This window comes from Drosophila busckii, chromosome 2L, assembly GCF_011750605.1.
Source record: "Drosophila busckii strain San Diego stock center, stock number 13000-0081.31 chromosome 2L, ASM1175060v1, whole genome shotgun sequence".
Lineage (NCBI taxonomy): Eukaryota > Metazoa > Arthropoda > Insecta > Diptera > Drosophilidae > Drosophila > Drosophila busckii.
Genome location: NC_046604.1, coordinates 15051773 through 15070976, shown reverse-complemented (window position 1 = coordinate 15070976; position 19204 = coordinate 15051773). Strand labels below are relative to the sequence as shown.

General features: G+C 41.1%; 1 protein-coding gene across 2 annotated transcripts; it reads left to right on the top strand.

Annotated features, from left to right (window-relative positions):
• The first annotated feature begins 1814 nt into the window (after window positions 1-1814).
• On the top strand, window positions 1815-19068 carry LOC108607713 (protein expanded). Of its 2 annotated transcripts, XM_017998714.2 has the most exons (6): window positions 1815-2356; window positions 8780-8920; window positions 9004-9149; window positions 14380-14459; window positions 14518-17650; window positions 17710-19068. In XM_017998714.2, exons 2-6 carry the CDS (start codon window positions 8829-8831, stop codon window positions 18357-18359), a joined length of 4101 nt encoding a protein of 1366 aa, XP_017854203.1. In that variant the 5' UTR covers window positions 1815-2356; window positions 8780-8828; the 3' UTR covers window positions 18360-19068. The 2 variants fall into 2 exon arrangements, with proteins under 2 accessions (XP_017854203.1, XP_017854204.1); XM_017998715.2 differs by lacking the exons at window positions 8780-8920; window positions 9004-9149.
• Window positions 19069-19204: the final 136 nt, after the last annotated feature.

Genomic DNA, 19204 nt, shown 5'->3' with positions numbered 1-19204 from the left:
TTGAAGAAATCGAAGAAGTTGCGCAAAGTTCTCCCCCCACACACTTTGCAGCAGCCAACAAGTTATGGCCATGACGACCCTCGAACCCGCCAATCCCGCCAAGAACGTCAGCCTAGCAGCAGCAGCAGCAACGACCGCATATTTGAGAAAAATTTCTGGAAAAAAAATAAAAAATAAAAAAAAAAGAAAATAAACTTTGAACGGCAACAAAATAATTTCGAGTGTGTGCGAGAGCGCAAGAGTTTAGTTGATGAGAGCGCAAGAGGGCGCCACGCGGAGAGAAGAGAGGCCAGCAAGAAGAATCCAGCAAATCAAGCTCACATTATGCTGAGGAATAGGAATGCGCCCAAGTGACGATATCGTAGCAGCAGCGACGCCGCCGCGCTGCTCCCCTTGCTGCGCAGCTTTAACGTTTTCTCCTTTGCTTTGGGATACCCTGCATAAAGTGTAGAGCACAGTGGAGCAAATGCTGGTAAACCAAAAACAAAAAATGCATTCCAATGAGTTGAGTTATTACAACGAGGCTTGCTAAACTATTTAGAGTGTGTGCATTTTAAGCTTGGGTTTGTTGGCTTTGGCTACACTGTGCAATGTTCTTCACTCGTCGTTGGGTACCAAATAGTTGTTGCTATTTGTGTCGTTGTTATTGTTCTTGAAGTTTTTGGCTTGCGGCTTAAAGTTTGTATCTGGAATTGAGATTTGCCAGTGCTTTAGATGCAAACTCAGATAAGGGAAGTAGGGGGGAGGCTAACATATGTGTGTGTGTGTGAGTGTGAAGTTAGAGAATTGTTCTGTATGCTATTTTGCTTAAAGGCTCCAACCAGCATACCAAAAACCGAATGTACGCTCGCTCAGTTTGTGCTCTCCCACACACACACGCACACATACGTAGCGAGCACAAAAGAGAGAGAGAGAACGTGTAGCATATACAAAGCCGCAGTGCTATCATGAAAACGGCGCATTCCAATCTTAAATCTCAGTGGGAGATACAGGCACACACACAATTTCGACTTGGCCGCGCCGCTCTCGTGGCTAAAACTATCTCAACTTGGACTTTAGTTTGATTTTCGTAGCGACGAAACAAAAGCAAAAAAGCAAACGAAAACTACAAAACTACAAAACGCTCGCTCAGTGCGCTCTTGAATACGCGCTCTCTTGCTCTCTCTCTCTCTATCTTCGTGCACGACCAGAGAGAGAGAGAGAGAGAGACAGACAGGTTCGATGCAACCAGTGCTCGCACGAAGTTCGAAGTATCTTTCAGTGCGCATGGCCAAAAGTATCTAATGGATCGCGGCCTCATTCGAGCTCTGAAGATTGTCGCATTCGCATTCGCGTTTTGGTTTTGGTTTAAGTTGAAAATTTTTGGTGCGGATTCTCAGATTCAGTGTGCAGCGTTGTATTACAAAGCGAGAGAAATAACAAAATAAAAGTAAAACAAAATACAAATACAAATATAATAAAAAAGCGCAAGCTTTTTAGTTCGAAAAAATTTAATTAGCAGCATTTGTTGTTGTTTTTTGTGTGTGTTCTGTGGTGCATTTAATAATATAAAAAAGAAAATTTATGAATATAAATACAAATAAAAATATTTCTGCGCTTCAACAAGTTGCTGGTCAAAACAAATAGCAGCAGCAACAGAAAGTTGCGACCCAGCAACAGCAGAAACAACAGCAACAACAACAACAACAACAACAACAGTAGTAGCTACAACTACAAGCAAGCAAACGGCATTCTTTCGCGCAACAACAAAAAACGCAGTTGCCTAAAGAGAGCGCACACACACACAAACACACACATAAGCATTTATAAATTGTGCGCTCTCGCTCTCTGCTGTACGCGCGCGCGTGTGTGTGAGTGTGCAGGCAACAACAATCTCGCAGTGTATCCACCAAAAATATTTCCAGCCTCTCTCTCTCTCGCGCGCGTCGCCGCTCTCCCGCTCCCCAGCGCCCACACACAAAAAGGTACTGGCCGAAGAGCGCGCAAGCCCCCCTGTTGGAATGTGGCTTTGCCGTTGACTGCGCAGTCGCAGCGTGGAGCAGCAGCGTTGTTAGTGTTTGACGAAGAGGTCAGCAGCAGCAGCAACAATAAACGACGTTAATATACAAACAACAACGAAAATTTATGTATATACTACAATACAATTTACTGTTATTTTGATGACGCGCAGCCGATGCTGAAAAGTGTGTGCAAAAAATTAAATAAGTGAAGCAAACAAAACAAAACAAAGAAAAAGTTAACCAAAATAACAGCGACAAAATTAAAGTGGATTACGAATCGACTCAACTTTAAACTCAACTTTAAACAATAACAACAATGCCGACAATTGCAGACGCCAACGTTGGCAGCGCGTAAGGTAAGTTTTAATTGCTAAGCGTGGGGGAAGGGGTGGGCAGAAAAGCGCGCTAAAATCAGAAATTTAGGGAATTTTCTATGGAATCTTAATTGCTTAAGGCACGAGCAGTCATAAAAAACGCTATGGACATGCACTGCAAGAAAAGTCAAGCTGAAATAAGTTTAAAGTTGAGATGTAGCAATTAAAATGCGACTGAATGTAAATTTAGTGTATGTAAATTTTTGTCAGTGTATGGACAGCGCTTATCTGAGCCTGGTCATAAAGATCGCCAAGTGGCTAATGGCGCAAAAAACCATTGAAAAGTTTACTAAATGAACAAATTAATCACACAGTGTACAAATAGCAGGTGTCGTAAACTCACACACACACACACACACATGCACATATACTGGGAATAATTTCATAAGCATGGCAGCTGATTTTTGCCGTTAACAATTAAATGGAAATGGGAGCTAGAGCGAAAGCAATTGAGACAACAGCAGAATAGACAATGGGATGAGTATCTGTTACAATTGGCGGCTTATATTGCAGTAAGATAAACAAATGGAACGTTAAAAACAAATACATGCAAATTTAATGTTAAACGTTTTGTGGCCACAACTGATTGTGAGATATCAATATACAAGTGTAAGCCTTTAGCTGTTTGTTTGTTTGTTGTTGCTACGTGTCAATGTTGTTTTTAAGTATTATTTTTATATATTTTTTGCGGCCGCCCACTGTGCGTAAAAGACAAGTGCAGTTGACCTTAAGCGTAGCATAAATATATAATAATAATAAATTCCAGCACGCCTAAGCAATTGCAAATAATATATATATATTTTTTATAAGCAATTAAATGTGTTGAAATCATTTTTTTGGGCGCGGGGGGGCCAAGCAGGCTTACCCTGAAGCTTCAATTATTTTGGCACGCAACAAGCTAAAGCCAAGCCGGCCCAGCATAATTTATGCCTATGAAACAAAGACACACACACAGATACACACACTAATACAAGCGTAGAAAAATTGTTTCGCACGCCTTTGAATTTAGCATGCAACGCACGTTTGCCGTTCGCTGCTTGCTGCGACGCTTTGCCACAAACAAAAAAAAAACAACTTGAGAGCGCATTTGTTGCTCTCATTGTTTGCTGTAGTGGAGCGACCTCGCCTAGGTGTGCCACAGACCCCGCACACCCCCCTCTACGCCTCTTTGACTAAGCTCAACTCCTTGTACTGCTGCTGCTGGCGCTCTTGGCGCTCTCTACAGTCTCTCCAACTTGCATATTTTAAGAGAAACTTTTTTGGCTTAAACTAAAACAAGAAATAGTTTAGCGTAAGTTTGCAATATCAGCAGCAAGTTCATAAATAAATTCAAAGACAAGTCAATAACAATATTAAAATGGGGTTAACTAATATATAAATAATAGATATTTAATTAGCAACAATTTGCCAAACAACTACATAAATAAATTCAAATTAAGTACAATAACATTATAAAAATGGGGCTAACTAATATTTTATTTAATTAACATTAACAACTTTATAAATAAATTTAAACTAAATGCGTATAAATATTAAAATAAGGTTAAATAATATGCACAACGCTTATGCTTATAATATTATATTTAATTAATAAAATGTTTGTTTACTTAGTTAAGTCAAGTCAAGTTGTTAAGACAGTTCAATGGGCATTAAGCTGCAATTGTATAATTATTTTATTTTACGCTCGCGCTCAAATTTGAAGCTTCAGCTTTTGGCCATCAAACATGAGTGTCTACTGTAGATACAACAAGTGGACGTTCGTGACAGAGACCTCGCCTAGGTGAGGCCCAAACGAGGCCGCTTGGAGGTTTTTGTTGTTGTTGTTGCTGTCGACGCTTCTGCTGGACATTTTGGCACAACAATAACACACTTGAAATATTTGTATATTTATTTTTTATTTCGTTGTTTTGTTTGGTTTTCTCCAACATTTTTGTGTTTGCCAACAAAACGCAAAGTTATTTATTTGACAATAATAATAAAAGCGCTGTCATTCGCTTAATAAATTTAGTCAGACTGAAATTCAAATTGTGCATTGAATTGAATTATAATTTGCCATTTGTCGCTGACGTGCATCCGCTGTCTAAATATAAACACACACACATACTTACATATATTAACTGAAAGTATAACAACAACAACAACAACAACAACAAACGCTTACGAGGGAGCGTGTGAAAATGCCGTCGCTTTAAACTATTTCCCCCGTATACAACACATTGACGCCAATCGCTGGAACGTCGAACGATCTCCGAATGCCAATTTGCCGTTTTGTCGTAATTAAAACAAACCCCAGACCCAGACGCACCGGCTTGGCCAGCGGACAGCTCATGAGCTAAAAATTCCACGTCAAACGTCGTCATTCATTAGCTGAAGCTGAAGTTTTACAGTCTCAGTGGCTCAGTCAGTCAGAGAGTCCAACTTACAATCAACGCCTTGGCTTGGAGTTTGCTTGGAGTAGCTTTCAACACTTTCAATAGAATTTTATAGACAGTTTAGCTAATCCAGAAAGAGAAAGACAGAGAGAGATTATTAAATTTGAAAAATATTTGCAAATTTTAAGGCTTAGCTAATAATAAATACAAAATGATCAGCTCATTAGATTAATTAAAAATTATGCAATAATGATTTGTATATTTTACAAAATGTTGCAAAATTGAAAAATATTCAATACGTAATTTTTAAAAATATTTTATTATTTTTATTTCATACATTTTAATAATTAAATAAATTCTGCTAGCGCTTAGGTAATAATAATAAACACAATTAGATCTTTTAAATAATATTTATTTATTTTTTTTTTTATATTTTACAAAATGCTGCAAAATTAAAAAATATTCAATACTAATTTTTATTATCATATTTTAATATATTTTATCATTTTTATATTTTACAAAATTATGCCAAATTGAAAAAATATTCAATACAACATTTTTAGAATTATTGTATTAAATTTGTTGTATATATTTTATGATTTTTATGTATTATTTTATTATAAATAAATTCAGCTACGGCTTACAATGCTACAAAATGAACAAAAAACGAAAAATATTTAGTGTTGCATATTTATATTTTTTTTTTATTATTTAAATGCATCATCTAATTCAAATTAATCCATAAAGAAAGCAAATTGTTAGCACTGTATACATTGCGTATGCGCATTGAAACTCTCAGGCAACCGCAATATTTATTAACCACAGATATTTCTAATGTTTATTGAACAGCCGCTGCGGCATTCCAATTTGAAATCCATACAGATCTAGCTACAAATACAAATGCATATACATATATTCAGCGTTTTCAATTGAGCGTTTTGCACATGCGGTTAAAGCCATTTAACATGGCTAAGCACACACACACACACATGTATAGAAACATATACACGCCCCTCATGAGCTCAGTGCAATGGCATGCAGTTGACATAGCCAAAGCGCCAGAGCGACAAACTGAACTGGACTTGAATAAATGCTTGGGGTGTGGGGGAAAATTGCTGTCGCTGCACAGCGTGGCGTATGCGCAATATTACGTTTGAGCTTAGCTTTGCAAAAAGTATTTGGTGGCGTTTGCGCCATTTAATTGGTAAATAGAAAGAGCGAGCGTCTGACAGAGAGAGAGAGAGAGAGAGAGCGAATGAGCGAGCGAAAGATTTTTTTATAGCAGACTTGTTTGCAATCTTAACCACATTCCTTACTTAAGACCAAGGCGCGCGCTCTCTCGCTCGCTCTCTTTAGCTCTCTCTCTCTCTCTTGCTGTCAAGCTCGTAAACAAATTATTTATTGCACTTTGTTAATTGCTGATTAGCATATGTGTGTGTGTGTGTGTTTGTTTGTCTGCACATTTAATTTGCCAGCGCCATGCCACGCCCACTGCTGCTTCTCTGTTGACTTTTGTAATTAGTTTAGCTTTTGTTATTGTTGCTGTTGCTGTCGCCCGCTCTCATTAAGCAACGGAATGCGGATAATTTGCTGCGATTAAAATTGTTTAATGCCTTGCACATTTGTTTGCATTTGTAATTATAAAACAATATTAATGTGCTGCTCGTGTCTGCGCTCTCAGAGCGAGCTGGAGAGAGCGACTGGATCGCCTACAAACTGCCACTGCTAATTGTCAGTTAGATAATAAGCCATAAAATAACATTTATTTATATAGAGAGAGACGCGGATTTAAAAGCGTGGAGCAACATTCCTTGGCTAAATGACTATTAAGCGAGGCTTGCAGATTTCCTGTGAATTTTTTTTTTATAGCCACGCAGCAGTTTTTATTATGATATAAAGCCAATAAAATGTGCTGTAATTAAAAGTTGTTGTTAACAACTAAGATAAGAATATAGATACAAATGCAAGCAGCGTTCGTTAAAATTAATTTATAAATATTTTTGTTAAATACAAATATTTGCTCTTTCAGTCGCAAACTGGCTTTTGTTTTTTAATTGTAAACATGCCATTCATTTTATATTAATTTCATATATTTTTAGCTAAGCATCATTTAGCCATACATTTATTTCTTTCACTTAAAAATCTTTAAATAAAAACACGCTTTTGTCTTTTAGGTAAATTCCACGCCATTCATTTTATATTTTATTCTAAGCCCAAAGCGCCGCATCATAAACTATTTACTTAAAATATTTCAAGCTTAAAAATAGCATTTTTACAGCTTTCTGTTTCGCTATCTAAATTCGTGTAGCGCTTGAATAAAAAAAGCTTGAAAATCGGCTTAGCTACTTATAATTGATTTTCAAAAGCATTTTTTTGGCTTTGTTTTGTTTTTTTTTCATTCGTATGTGTGTGTCTGTGTAGCGGCAACTCATATACATATTCTTGGTTTCTAATTTATGTCAAATGCGCGCTTTGATTGATGATCCAGCGCCTGGAACGGCATAAACGGGGGTAAACTACGAAATGGCGACGAAACGACGCGACAGCGTTTGGTGCGTTTATATTAATAAGTCAGGGCGGTTCTGCATACATAGCGCACACACACACATATATTTTATTTTTTTGTGGTCAACTTCGTTTCCAACTCGCAGTCTCAACTTGACTGTGAATAAATTTATGGAACGTTGAAATTTATTAGACAACTGTGCGGCGCACAGAAATGTGCGCCAATATTAAAATATATGCGGCCGCTTTGCTAGAAAAACAACAACAACAACACACACATACATTTGTTTGTATGTATGTGTAACGTTTGAGGCGCTTTGATTCGATTTGATTTTAATTTATGCATAAAATGCTTTTCTTTCATCACAAGCCACAAGTTTCAGTCTCGTCTGTCTGTCTGTCTGTCTATGTGTGTGTGTATGGAACTTTCTTTAACTGAATTTTAATAATTTTATGCGCAACAATTCCATGCGGCTAGACACAGACACACGCAGCAGTCGCTTGATCAAGTTTGTCGCCTAAGTCTTTCGTTATTGATTGGTGAAATTTTGGCTGCCCGAAAAAAAAATAAAAACACACACACACAAAAATTAGTTAGTTTAGCTGTCAAGCGACTTTAACAAACATTAGTTGCGAGCATGGAAATGTTTATAATTAAATACAAATCAATGCGTATAAAATAAAAATAAAATAAACAAATTTATTTTAATAGCAACTAACATATGTTGACAGTTCGATAGATAAAAGAAATGTTCTACAAATTTGTAAATAAATGCTAAAAAAGAAAACCGGTAAAAATATTTATACTGAGAAGATTACTCAGAGCCAAAATTGAAATTTATGAAACTAAGTAAATGAATTTAGAGAGTTATTAAAAAACAAATATGCTACGAATATTTAAAATAAAGTGCATAATTATTTTAAAACAATTTTTAAGACTAATTAAAAAGAAAAAGCGATGCAAAAGATATATTTAGCTTTAATTCTAAATATTTTTGATATATTTAGCTTTAATTCTAAATATATCAATTGTATCGCTTTAAACTAAATTTTAATTAGATTACATATTAACAACCATTTTTTGCAATATAAATTTAAAAAAGAAAAATTTATATTGAGAAGATTACTCAGACCCAATATTGAAATTTAGTATTTTATATAAATTAATGAAACTTATTGTTAGGCAAATATGAAAGGCAAACAGCTACAAATATTTAAAATATATAAATAAATTTTTTGAATAGATATTAAGTTCAACTAATTAAAAAGAAAAAACTAAACAAATGATATATGCAGAATATTAGTTAAATTAAATATTAAGGCGCACTTTTTGTTAGCTAAATTTAAAAATATGAAAAATTCATTACAAGCTTAAACAACTTTAAATTGATTTAATGCTTAAATACTTTTAAATTTAATTTTAAATAATTTTTATAGAAATTTTCTTTTACTGTGGACAGTTCATAGTTGAAATAAGTAATACCATTAATAATTTTATATCTCTCTCTCTTCGTTGCTCTCTTTGCAGCAGCAACAATATTTCGAAAGAGCGCGCTGGATACGGAAAATGATGCAGTATGCGAGCATTTTGCACCGTCAGCGCGCCATTGGAAGCATGCGCGTCCTCAGCCGAGCAACTGTCACCCGGCTCCCGATTCCTGGCACTGCGGTAAGCCACCAGAGATACCAGAGATCGATCAAACTGTCATAATATTTTATACAAACGCCTCTTTGCTCTTCTCTCTTTCGCAGACTGCTGGGGCAACAGCAGCCGAAAACCTTGTACTTCCTAGTCGATGCAAAGAGTCGCGTACGCGAGGTTTACACACAGACATGTCTGCACTTTGCCACGCAGGGCATGCAAGACACCGAGCTCTTCGGTCTGGCCGTGCTCATAGGTAAGCGGAATTCTTTCAGCAATGCTATTTGTCAGCCAAGGCTTGGGGTGGGGTTGGGGGGGCCGTGCATGTATCGAATTGGGTATGCGAAACGCCCTAAAAAAAAATAAGAGGCGTACAGCAAAGAGTTTTGGGCAGTCGTGCCATGCGATAAGGCATGAAAAATACAACTAATAAACATAAACCAGTCTTTTTAAAAGCTGCTCATCATCAACAGCCAAGCAGCAACAGCAAAGCAGCAACAGCCAAAGCAGCAAGCAGCAACAGTGGCAGTTGCAAAACCTTCTTTGCTCTGGCCACAAACTTTTTGCCAAAACACATAAAATACTAACACAGCAAGCAGCAACAGAGCCAGCAAACAACAACAACAAAATGGCACATAAAAAAGAACAACAACAAGAGCAGGCAGCAGCAGCAGCAACGCGTCGCCTCAACGGCGAACAAACAATTTCAGGCAACAGCCACACAACAGACACAAGACGCGTGTTCAGTAATTCAGGTAGCCGTCGCGCGTTGCATTAACACAAACGAACCATGAGGAGGATGATGATGCTGCTGCTGCAGCCCCAGAGGAGCACAAGCAGCAACAGGAACACGGCAACAACCCGCGTTGCAAGCAACAGCCGCGTTGTCTTTGGCTTGGCATTGGCCTCAGCCTCAGTCTCAGCTTCAGAGCGCTGCAGATATATGCGTCCTCTATAAATACACACACACATACAGGCGCAAGCAAAAAGCAGCAGAAACAAAAGACAAACTTTGTATGCGCTTACAATTGTTTAAATAACTAGCAACTTAGAAGTAAAAGCTTCAATTTGAAAGCAGATTTAAAGACAAGCTAAGAGTAGAATATTTAGAATATGGCAGGCTAATAAATTATTTGTTTGCTAATAATTTTTAGAGCATTATAGCGAGTAATTACAAATGAATATAGAATACAGCTGGAGAATTTTTATACAAAGTAATTGGCTATAATTCGCTTAGTTAATTCATGCTCAATACAAAAGAATCTTCAAATTATTAAAATGTTGCAAATTATTTGTTGGTTAATAATTCATTACGAATATTAATAGCAATTTTTAAAGCACAACAAAGTAATACAAAATGTGTCTTTAATAAATTTATAGGAATTTTTTGTTAGATTATAAAAGACTTTGCTAAGAAAAACCTTTTAAATAATTTTTCAAAATAATTTATAGTCAATACAAAAGAAGATTAGTATGAGACTTTTAATACAAAGTAATTCGCAATTAATGTTAAAAATAATTCATGTTCAATACAAAAGAATATAAACAACATGTAAGGGCTGACAAATTATTAGTTTGTTAATAGTTTATAGACATTTATTAATAGTAATTTTTAAAGCCAACAACTTTATAGGAATTTTGTTGGAATACTGCAAAATAATTTTCAATATAATAAGAATTAAATATTTTAAATAATTATTGAAAGTAGTTTATAGTGAAGACAAAAGCAGCTTAATATTAATATGAGTTAAAAAATTTTTAAAGCAAGCTACTAATAACAGAATGCATTTATAAATGTCTGCAAGCAATTTTGCTTATAAAGCATTTTTTAGAATTTTTTTCAAGCTTTGCTTAAGTTGCTGCTGCTTTAAGTTAGAGTATTTGGCTGCATAAAGCGTAGAACGAGGCACAGCACGTAAATTTTTGTAGTTTGGCATCAATTTCGCGAGAGCAGAGCAGTCGTAGTCGCAGTGGAGGCAGCAGCAGCAGCAGCAGCTTCAGCAAGGAAGTGAAGGGTAAAGAGCAGCGGCAGCGAGTCGAGCAGCAAAAGTTGCCACAACATCTTCAGCAAAGAATTTGGTATGCAGTTGCAAGCTGGAAGTTTTGCCAGTTTGCTTGCCAGGCCAGGCATGCCAATGTACTCAACTGGACTTGGTGTGTGTGTATGTGTGTGTGTGTGTGTTGCAAGCACATGGTTGCTGCTGCTGTTGTTGCTGTTGCAGCTTTGGGTTTTAGCTATGAAATTGGCTGTTTGCATTTGCGCAGGATTTTTGCCAATGTCAGTCAGCGAGCTGTTTGTATGTGTGTGTGTTTGTGTGTGTGTGTGTGGCATGCAGCTCAGTTCGTCTGTCTGTGCGTCTGTTTTGTGCGCTGCGCATACTTTCAAGCATTTCACGCCGCGCTCTTTCACTGCAGCCAAAAAAAAGCAAAAAAAAAGCAAAAATCGCCTTAAGCGGCAGCCGCTGTTGTTGCTGCTGCTGCTGTTGTTGCTGTTGTTTAATAGATAGCAATGCCAGTTTGCTTGGCAAGTTCAAACAGCGCTAAAAATGTGGCAAAGTGCGCTTGCGCCTTTTTCAAGTTCGTCGCCTGAGTCTTGTGTATTTAAATTTTATAGCGCGTCAATAAATTTCATCTTTATGCAAATGTTGCTGCTGCTGTCGCTGTCGCTGCTGCTGCTGTTTTCAAGTAAAGGCAACGCAATTTGGCAACATTGTCAAGCAAAAGTCGCAGGCAGTGGCAGCAACTTGCGCTGTTGTTATTTTTAGCTGTCGCGTTTAGCTGACATTGCTGGCATACCCAAGCTGCATTCTTGCAGCAGCAACATGTTGCTGTTGTTGTAAGTGCAGCATTTTCTTTTCCATTTAATGTTAATGGCTCATAATCATTATTATATGGCGTTGGCTTGTTCAGCTACGTCTTCAAAACTTGCCACGCCTTGGCCTAGCAGCGCGGCCTTGCAGCAGCAGCAGCAGCAGCAACAGTTGCTGTTGTTGTTGTTGCTGTTGCTGCTGCGCTGCGTGCATCTGATAACATCGGAAATTAAAATTCTTTTGGTTTTATGTTGTTGCGTTCTCTTTTGCGCTGCCAACACACACACACGCATACACACACATATATATATGTGCCTTTTTTTTGGGTTATTTTGTTGCTGTTGCTGCTGCTGCTGCTGCTGCTGTCTGGGGTTATTATGGGCACTGCTTGTGGCTCTGCGCTCAAACCTTTTTCAAAAATAAATCTCAAGAATGCTGGCAGCCAATGTATGTGCAGCTGTTGCTCTGCTGGACTTCAAAATCCCGCTGCCTGCTGCTTGTTGTTGTTGTAAATTCCACTGTGGGCCACTTGATGAGCCTTTTTTTGTTGTTTTTTTTTTTTGCTGCTGCGGCTTTAGCCGAGGCTGTAATTTGTGTTGCATGTGTTTCAAATTGAAGATTTATTTAGCCCCCCAAACTCAGTCGCACTCGCTCCAACTCGCTCTTGCGCTCTCGCTCTGGCTGTGCGTGCGTGTTAATTGTAAGCACTAAGGAATGCGTTGGAAAATATGTTAATTATTAGGTTTATGCCCGCGGCTCTTGGGCTCTCTGCCTGTTGCGTGCCCCATGCAGCAAGCCTTTCACACCTGCAACTGTTGCTGCTGCAAGAAAATTTGAATGCGACGGACGCTTGCGCCTTGCCACGCACAAAAAGAAATCGCGTTATAGTTACAGCTGCCACACAATGTTGCTGCTGCTCTCTCGCTTGACTCTCTACCTGTTTTTTTGGGCGCTGCTACGTCGTCGTCGTCGTCGTCATTGATAGGCACTTATGCGGACACTGATGATTATTATGATATTGTTGCTGCTGCTGCTGCTGCTGCTCCTACCTGTGCCCACATATTTTCATTTCATCGTCGTTGGCTGCTGTTCATAATTATTATTTTTTTTTTTTCAACTTGCTCTGCCTTCATTTCATATGCAGGAATTCCAATTTTTCGTTCAATGATGAAGTGTGTGTTGATTTTGTTTTTTTTTTCTGCTTCAACAACAACAACAACAGCAGCAGCAACAACTCTTATAGCCTCATTCCGTTGCTTGAGCACGCGGCCTGCCCTTGGGGGCCCTTAAAACACACACAGCAAGCAAGAATTGAACTGGAACTTGAGCTCAGGCCCAGCGCTGTCAACCTGACATGAACGTGTCGTCATCGCTCCTTACGTTTAACGTCAATGGATTTTTGCTTTGGTGCAGGCCATTGCCTGTTAAAAATTATTGTTGCTGTTGCTGTTGTTGCCGCTTGAGTTGCAGCTATGCAGCTGACAACTCTTGTGGCTGTTGGGCAGACATGAAAGTTCATTTACAATTTTGATTTGTTGACCTTGCAGCAACTGCAGAGCGCGCAGTTTGACAATTTGTACAATTTTTCATTTGTAAGCCAAGTTAGCAACAAAAAAAGTAAAACAAAATAATATTTGGAAATTTTTGATTAATTTTAAAGTTTAAGCAACTATAGCGCAGCTAAAATAAATTAAAATTGCGCTGTTTTATGCCATTTTGTGTGGGCAGCATTAGCATGAGCTTAAACAATTTCTAAGCCAAGTTATGCAGAAAATACTAAACAAAGCAGTAATTTAATTTAATTTCAGTTTTTAAGCGCGCAACTCAGCGAAATGTTAAGCGATTTTAAGCATATTTAAGCTTGTGAAATGCAGCAGCACAAAATTGCATACAAATTTAGAAATTTGAAAATTTTTCATATTTGTGATGATTTTGTTTTTACTTTTAAGCGATTTGATCGATTTTAAGCATTTTTATGCTTATAAAATGCAGCAGCACAAAACAAATCACTAAAATCGTTTAAATTTCAAAAATAAAAAAAAATTTAAAAGTTGTGTATTGCCAAATCTAATGCTGCAGCTTTATTTTTAGCATTATTATGAACATAAAGCAGTTAGGCCTTTAAAAATCGCTTGATTTTTGAGCAAGTTATGAACTAAAGCGAAAATGCAAGCAACTGAATTAATTATTAAGAAATTTGGATATCAATACTAAGTAACAATAAACTTTTATGCAACTATGCATGCATTATTTATTAAAATGCTAGATTTTTATCAATTCTTCATTTGTTTGTTATAATTAGCATTTATAGCCAAAAGCTTACTTACTTAGGTGGCCATAACAACCCGTTATGGGGTTACGGACGACCTCAAAATCTCCCTCCAGGCGCTTCTGCTTTGAGCGCGCCTTCTCCAAACTCAACCCCAAGTGTGTATAGGTTCTCCTCCACTTGGTGCTATCATCGGAGGCGAGGTCATCCCTTTCGTCGTTTTAACCAAAAGCTGCTAATAAATAATTAAGTTCATCTCAACGCTTTAATTTTTCTAGCGACTAAGCGACTAAAAATTATTTGAAGCTCAGTCAATCAAGCTAAATTTATAATATATAGTACTTACTCTTTATAAGTTATTAATAATAATGAGTAACTAATTTTAATTCAACTCTTTGCATTTCCAGATGGCGAGTACATGTTTGCAGATCCCGAGAGCAAGCTCAGCAAATACGGTCCGAAGAGCTGGCGTTCCTCGCATACGCACGTAAGTCTCAGCTTAATATAATTAAATATATATATTAATAATTTTTTATTGGTAACAGGGTTTGGATGCCAATGGGCGTCCGCTCCTGGAGCTACACTTTCGTGTGCAGTTCTACATTGAGAGCCCGTGCATGCTGAAGGACGAGACGACGCGGCACAACTACTACCTGCAACTGCGGCACAATGTGCTGCAACGCGAGCTGCCGCGCGACTATGCGGAGCAGTCGCTGGTGCTGCTGGCGGCAATGGCGCTGCAGGCGGATTTGGGTGATGCGCCAAGCACAGCGGGAGCAGCAGGAACGAGCAGCAAGTGCAAGCAGCCAAAGCAGAGCGTGACCACAACGCTGCCGAAAATAAGAAAACGCCTAAGCAGCTACAATGAGCGCATGTATCGCTTATCGAATTATGTAAGCAGCAGCATTAGCAATGCGCCCAGAGACAGCGAAGCGGATTACTTCAAGCTGGAGGATTATTTGCCCGCAGCGCTGCAAACAGCGCGTGCTAAGAGCGCATTGCAGGCGTGTCATCGCAATCATCAAGGACTAAATGTAGCCGATGCGGAGCTGCTTTATATACAACAAGCGTGTGCGCTGCATGAAACCATAAACGCGCACACTTACCGCATGCGCTTGGCCAAGTCGGAGGCGGGTGTGGGCAGCGCTTGGTTTGTGGTTTATGCCAAGGGCATAAAGATTCTAAGCGCTGGCGCTGCTGCTGCAGCAAGCGAACCAGCAACTTTTCTATGGCCCAACATTACCAAGTTAAGTTTTGAGCGCAAAAAGTTTGAAATACGCTGCGGCGAATCGCGCATCACTTTGTACGCCAGCACGGATGAGAAAAACAAGCTGCTGTTAACGCTATGCAAGGACACGCATCAGTGGAGCATGAAGCTTGCAGCGCGTTGCAAGGAGCTGCAGCATAAGCGCGAGCAGGAGGAGGCGGAAACGCAATCGCTGCATGCGAGCTACGCTTGCAGTCGCTCACTGCATTTGCCCTACAAAAGCAAAAACGAGCAGCGCATTTCTGTTATAAGCAGCACCAGCTCCAATACCACATCAGGCATTGTAAGCGATCGCGTGCACTCCGAGGATGAGCTGGAGATTATGATTAACACGCCGCCAGCGCCGCTAGCTGCGCCTTCAACTGAAAGTTTAGCGCTCGCGCATTTGCTGGATCGTCCAAGCGTCAGCAGACAAACCAGCTCAGTGGGCGCTTTGTCGCTCAAAGAGCTGGAGCAGCAGCTGGCTACAGTTGCTACAGCAGCTGCGCCTGAGCCGCCAGCCAGCAATGATTCGCCCAGCTCAGCGCATAACATAGGCAGCCAATGCTCCAGCACCTGCAGCACAGTTGTGGTCAGCACTGCAGCGCCGCTGGCTGTTGCGCACTCCAGCTGCTCGAGTCTCGAGCTTGGCTTTAGTCACACAGCGCAAAACTCCGCGCTAAGCGAAACTGTGCACGATGAAACTGAAAGCGTTAGCGGCGTCTCGGGCGTCTACACTTTAACGCATGGCCTGGCGCCGCCTACAGAAACCAGCGGCGTCTACACCATGCACAGCAGCGAGTTAACCGAGCAGTGCTCGGAGCGCGCTGATTCAGAGCAAAGCTGCAAAGCGAGCGCCGCTAGCAACAGCAAAACCTTAAGCGATTTTCGTCTGCGCTCAGATTCTAATATCAGCACCAGCAGCAGCTTTCGTGGCGATGGCAGCGATCCCACAGACAAGCAGCAGGCGCTGCTATCAGCAGATGAGCTTACTAAGCTAATAGTAGGGCGTGGCACTTATCCTAGTTGTCAAGCTGTTGCCAGCAACATGCTAAGCGATTGTGACTATGTTAGTCAAGCTACAGCGCCGCCGCCGTACAGCGCGCGGCATGAAAAGACGGGACTATGTGGTCCACCCATACAGCCGGAAAAGCAAGCAGCAGCAACAGTTGCTGTTGTGCCAGCAGCAGTGCCCACGCCGCCGCCAGCAGCTGCAGCGCCTGCACCACCAGTTGCTCCCTTGAGACGCCGCGATCCACCACCCTACGCCAGCAGCAGCAAACCACGTCCCACTTCATTAATTACGCTGCCTGCTGCGCCTTCGAGCTGCTTAAGCTCACCCAAAGCGGAGGAGCTGCAAGCGCGCTTCATTACCACGCGCTCGCATATAAACATTCTAAAGGCGCACACCAGTTTGCTGCCCGATGGCGCTAAGCCCAGCTATGCTGCACCCACCACACATTCCTCTGCTGCTTCCAGCAGCGCTTCCATATGCAGCCACCAGCTTAGCCAGCAATCGCTGCATAATTCCAACTACGCCAGCAGCTCCGCTTTGCTGCAACACTTGCCGCATCATCGTCACAGCGGCTCCGCAGCCATTGGCATACCCATTGTGCCTTATGGGCTGCATCACAAGAGCAGCGCCAGCTTGCATCATCAGCCGCATCGTCATCATGCGCAGCAGCGTCATCATGCGCATCATCTGCAGCAGCAGGAGCCGGCGCCATGCGTTTTGGTTCCTTTGATTAAGCCGCGTCAGTTTCTGCCGCCGCCTCCGCCCAGTTTGCCACGCCAGCCGCCGCCGCCGCCACCGCCCAATGCGCATGCGCATCTCACTTCGCTCTATGGCGCGCAGCTGACGCGCACGCCGCTCGAGCTTTACCAGCAGCAGCTCTACAGCGATGTCGACTATGTTTTCTATCCACTGCAAGATCCCGCTGTGAGCCAGCAGGAGTATCTGGATGCCAAGCAAAGCTCGCTGCTGGCTGCCATGGCCGCCCAATCGCCTGCTCCTTATGTCGCCGCCTATCCCGCTGGCTGGGACACTTGCAAGGGTCACGCCATTTATCGCAGCACTCCCTACTTGCCGCTCGCCTGTTCGCGCTACGCCTCCACGCAGAATCTATCGGACACCTATGTGCAGCTGCCCGCTGGCGCCGGCTACTCGCCGCTCTACTCGCCCTCCATGGCCAGTCTATGCAGCAGCTACGAGCCGCCGCCGCCACCACCGCCGCTGCATCCAGCCGCCGCCGCTTTGGCCGCTTCCAATCTCTTTGCACGCTCACGATCGCGTTCAGATGATAACATACTGAATTCGCTTGACTCGTTGCCGCTGCCCAAGATGAAGCGTCTGCCGCCGCCGCCGCCACCACCTTATGTCAATCGGCTAAAGAAGCCGCCCATGCCAGCGCCCAGTGAGCAGCCGCCGCCAAGTAAGTTGCAGCACTTGCTCCAATCCATACACATAGCTAATCCATGTCTCCTTTGTTAGTACCCTGCAAGCCCAGCGCCAGCTGCATGCCCAGCCAGCTGCACATGTTGCCGCCGCGCAAGCCGCCAACGCTGAATCCGCACAGCGCCAACAGTCCGCTTACCAAAACCTCAAGCGGCGCGCAATGGGCTGGCGAGCGTCCCAAGCCGGATCTGGGTCTAGGCTACAATCGCAACAACAACAGCAACAGCATCTTGGCGCAGCTGCAAGCTTCCATGGCTGCCAGCCAAGCTGCTGCTCAAGCTAATCCGCTGGACATTGCGCTGCTGCGTGAGAAGAGCAAACATTTGGATCTGCCGCTCATCTCAGCGCTGTGCAATGATCACTCGCTGCTGAAGCAAACGAAGCTAATGACAACAACAGCTACAGCAACAACAACAACTGCAGCAGCAGCAACAACAACAACAGCGAATACAACAACTCTAACAACAACAACAACAGCAACAGCAACTGTTAATGGCACCGGCACGCTGAACAAAACGCGCAGCAAACTCGCCGCCATTAGCCATCGCCATCCGCAGGACAAGCTGCCGCCGCTGCCCGTGCAGCTGGCGGAGGCCAACAACTATGTCATGGATCCAGCCATGAAGCACCACAAGGCCTACAACTCGCAGTCACAAACGCAGTCACAGTCACAGTCGCAAACCTAAGCGCCCAAAATCTTTTACCTTTGGCCAACGAGCTGCGAGACGCTTCCACTCTACGCTCTCTAGTTGAAATGAAAATTTATACGTTTATAGTTTTGTTTGTGTGTGCGCTAAGAATTTGCATAGATGAGCCACAGCCATTGGGAGCGACAGACAGACAGAGACCAAGACCAACACCAAGACCAAGACCAAGAAATTTATAACAAGCAACCTCAACAACAATTTAAAACAGAACCCAGTCTAGTCAATTTAGGTATGGGGCCAACTGAAAAATAGCAACAGTAACAAAAATCAGCGACGACAACAACAATACTCAAGTATAAAATACGTTTACTTAATTTGTTTACTTAGGACTTAGGACTACTGCTAATTGCTGCTCGCATATATATGTTTTATATATATTTAAACGGCAAACTACTTAAACTTACACTGAACTACTTCCGCCCAAACAACTGTGATTTGATTTTTTTATATAAACTTAATTATAACAACAAGAAACAACGCAAAAAATCTTTAAACTATGCAAATTTTTAGTTAGTTGGATTAATCCTGCGCGCCATACACACTCCAAGCCTATTGAACAATTTTAAATATTTTAATTTTGATTTTTTTCGAACAATGCAACTAAAGAATTTCTAGAGTGAGCGCACTCGTTATGCCAATTTATTTTATATATCTTTTTTTATATATATAGTTAATGCCTAGGCTTGCCCCACCGTTTTTAATTTTTATTTTTATTATTTCTTACAACTGCTGCTGATTTGTGAGTTTTTATTTGCTTTCCTTATTTTTAGTACTTGCATTTTTTATTTTATTTTATTGTTTTTATTTCCCCACCCCCAAGCCCT

Bases quoted from the DNA above. Each gene is read 5' to 3' on its own strand.
- LOC108607713 (XM_017998714.2), top strand. From the start codon at position 8,829: ATGCGAGCATTTTGCACCGTCAGCGCGCCATTGGAAGCATGCGCGTCC. The intron at 8,921-9,003 runs GTAAGCCACCAG...TCTCTTTCGCAG, and splicing joins TCCCGATTCCTGGCACTGCG to ACTGCTGGGGCAACAGCAGC. The intron at 14,460-14,517 runs GTAAGTCTCAGC...TATTGGTAACAG, and splicing joins GGCGTTCCTCGCATACGCAC to GGTTTGGATGCCAATGGGCG.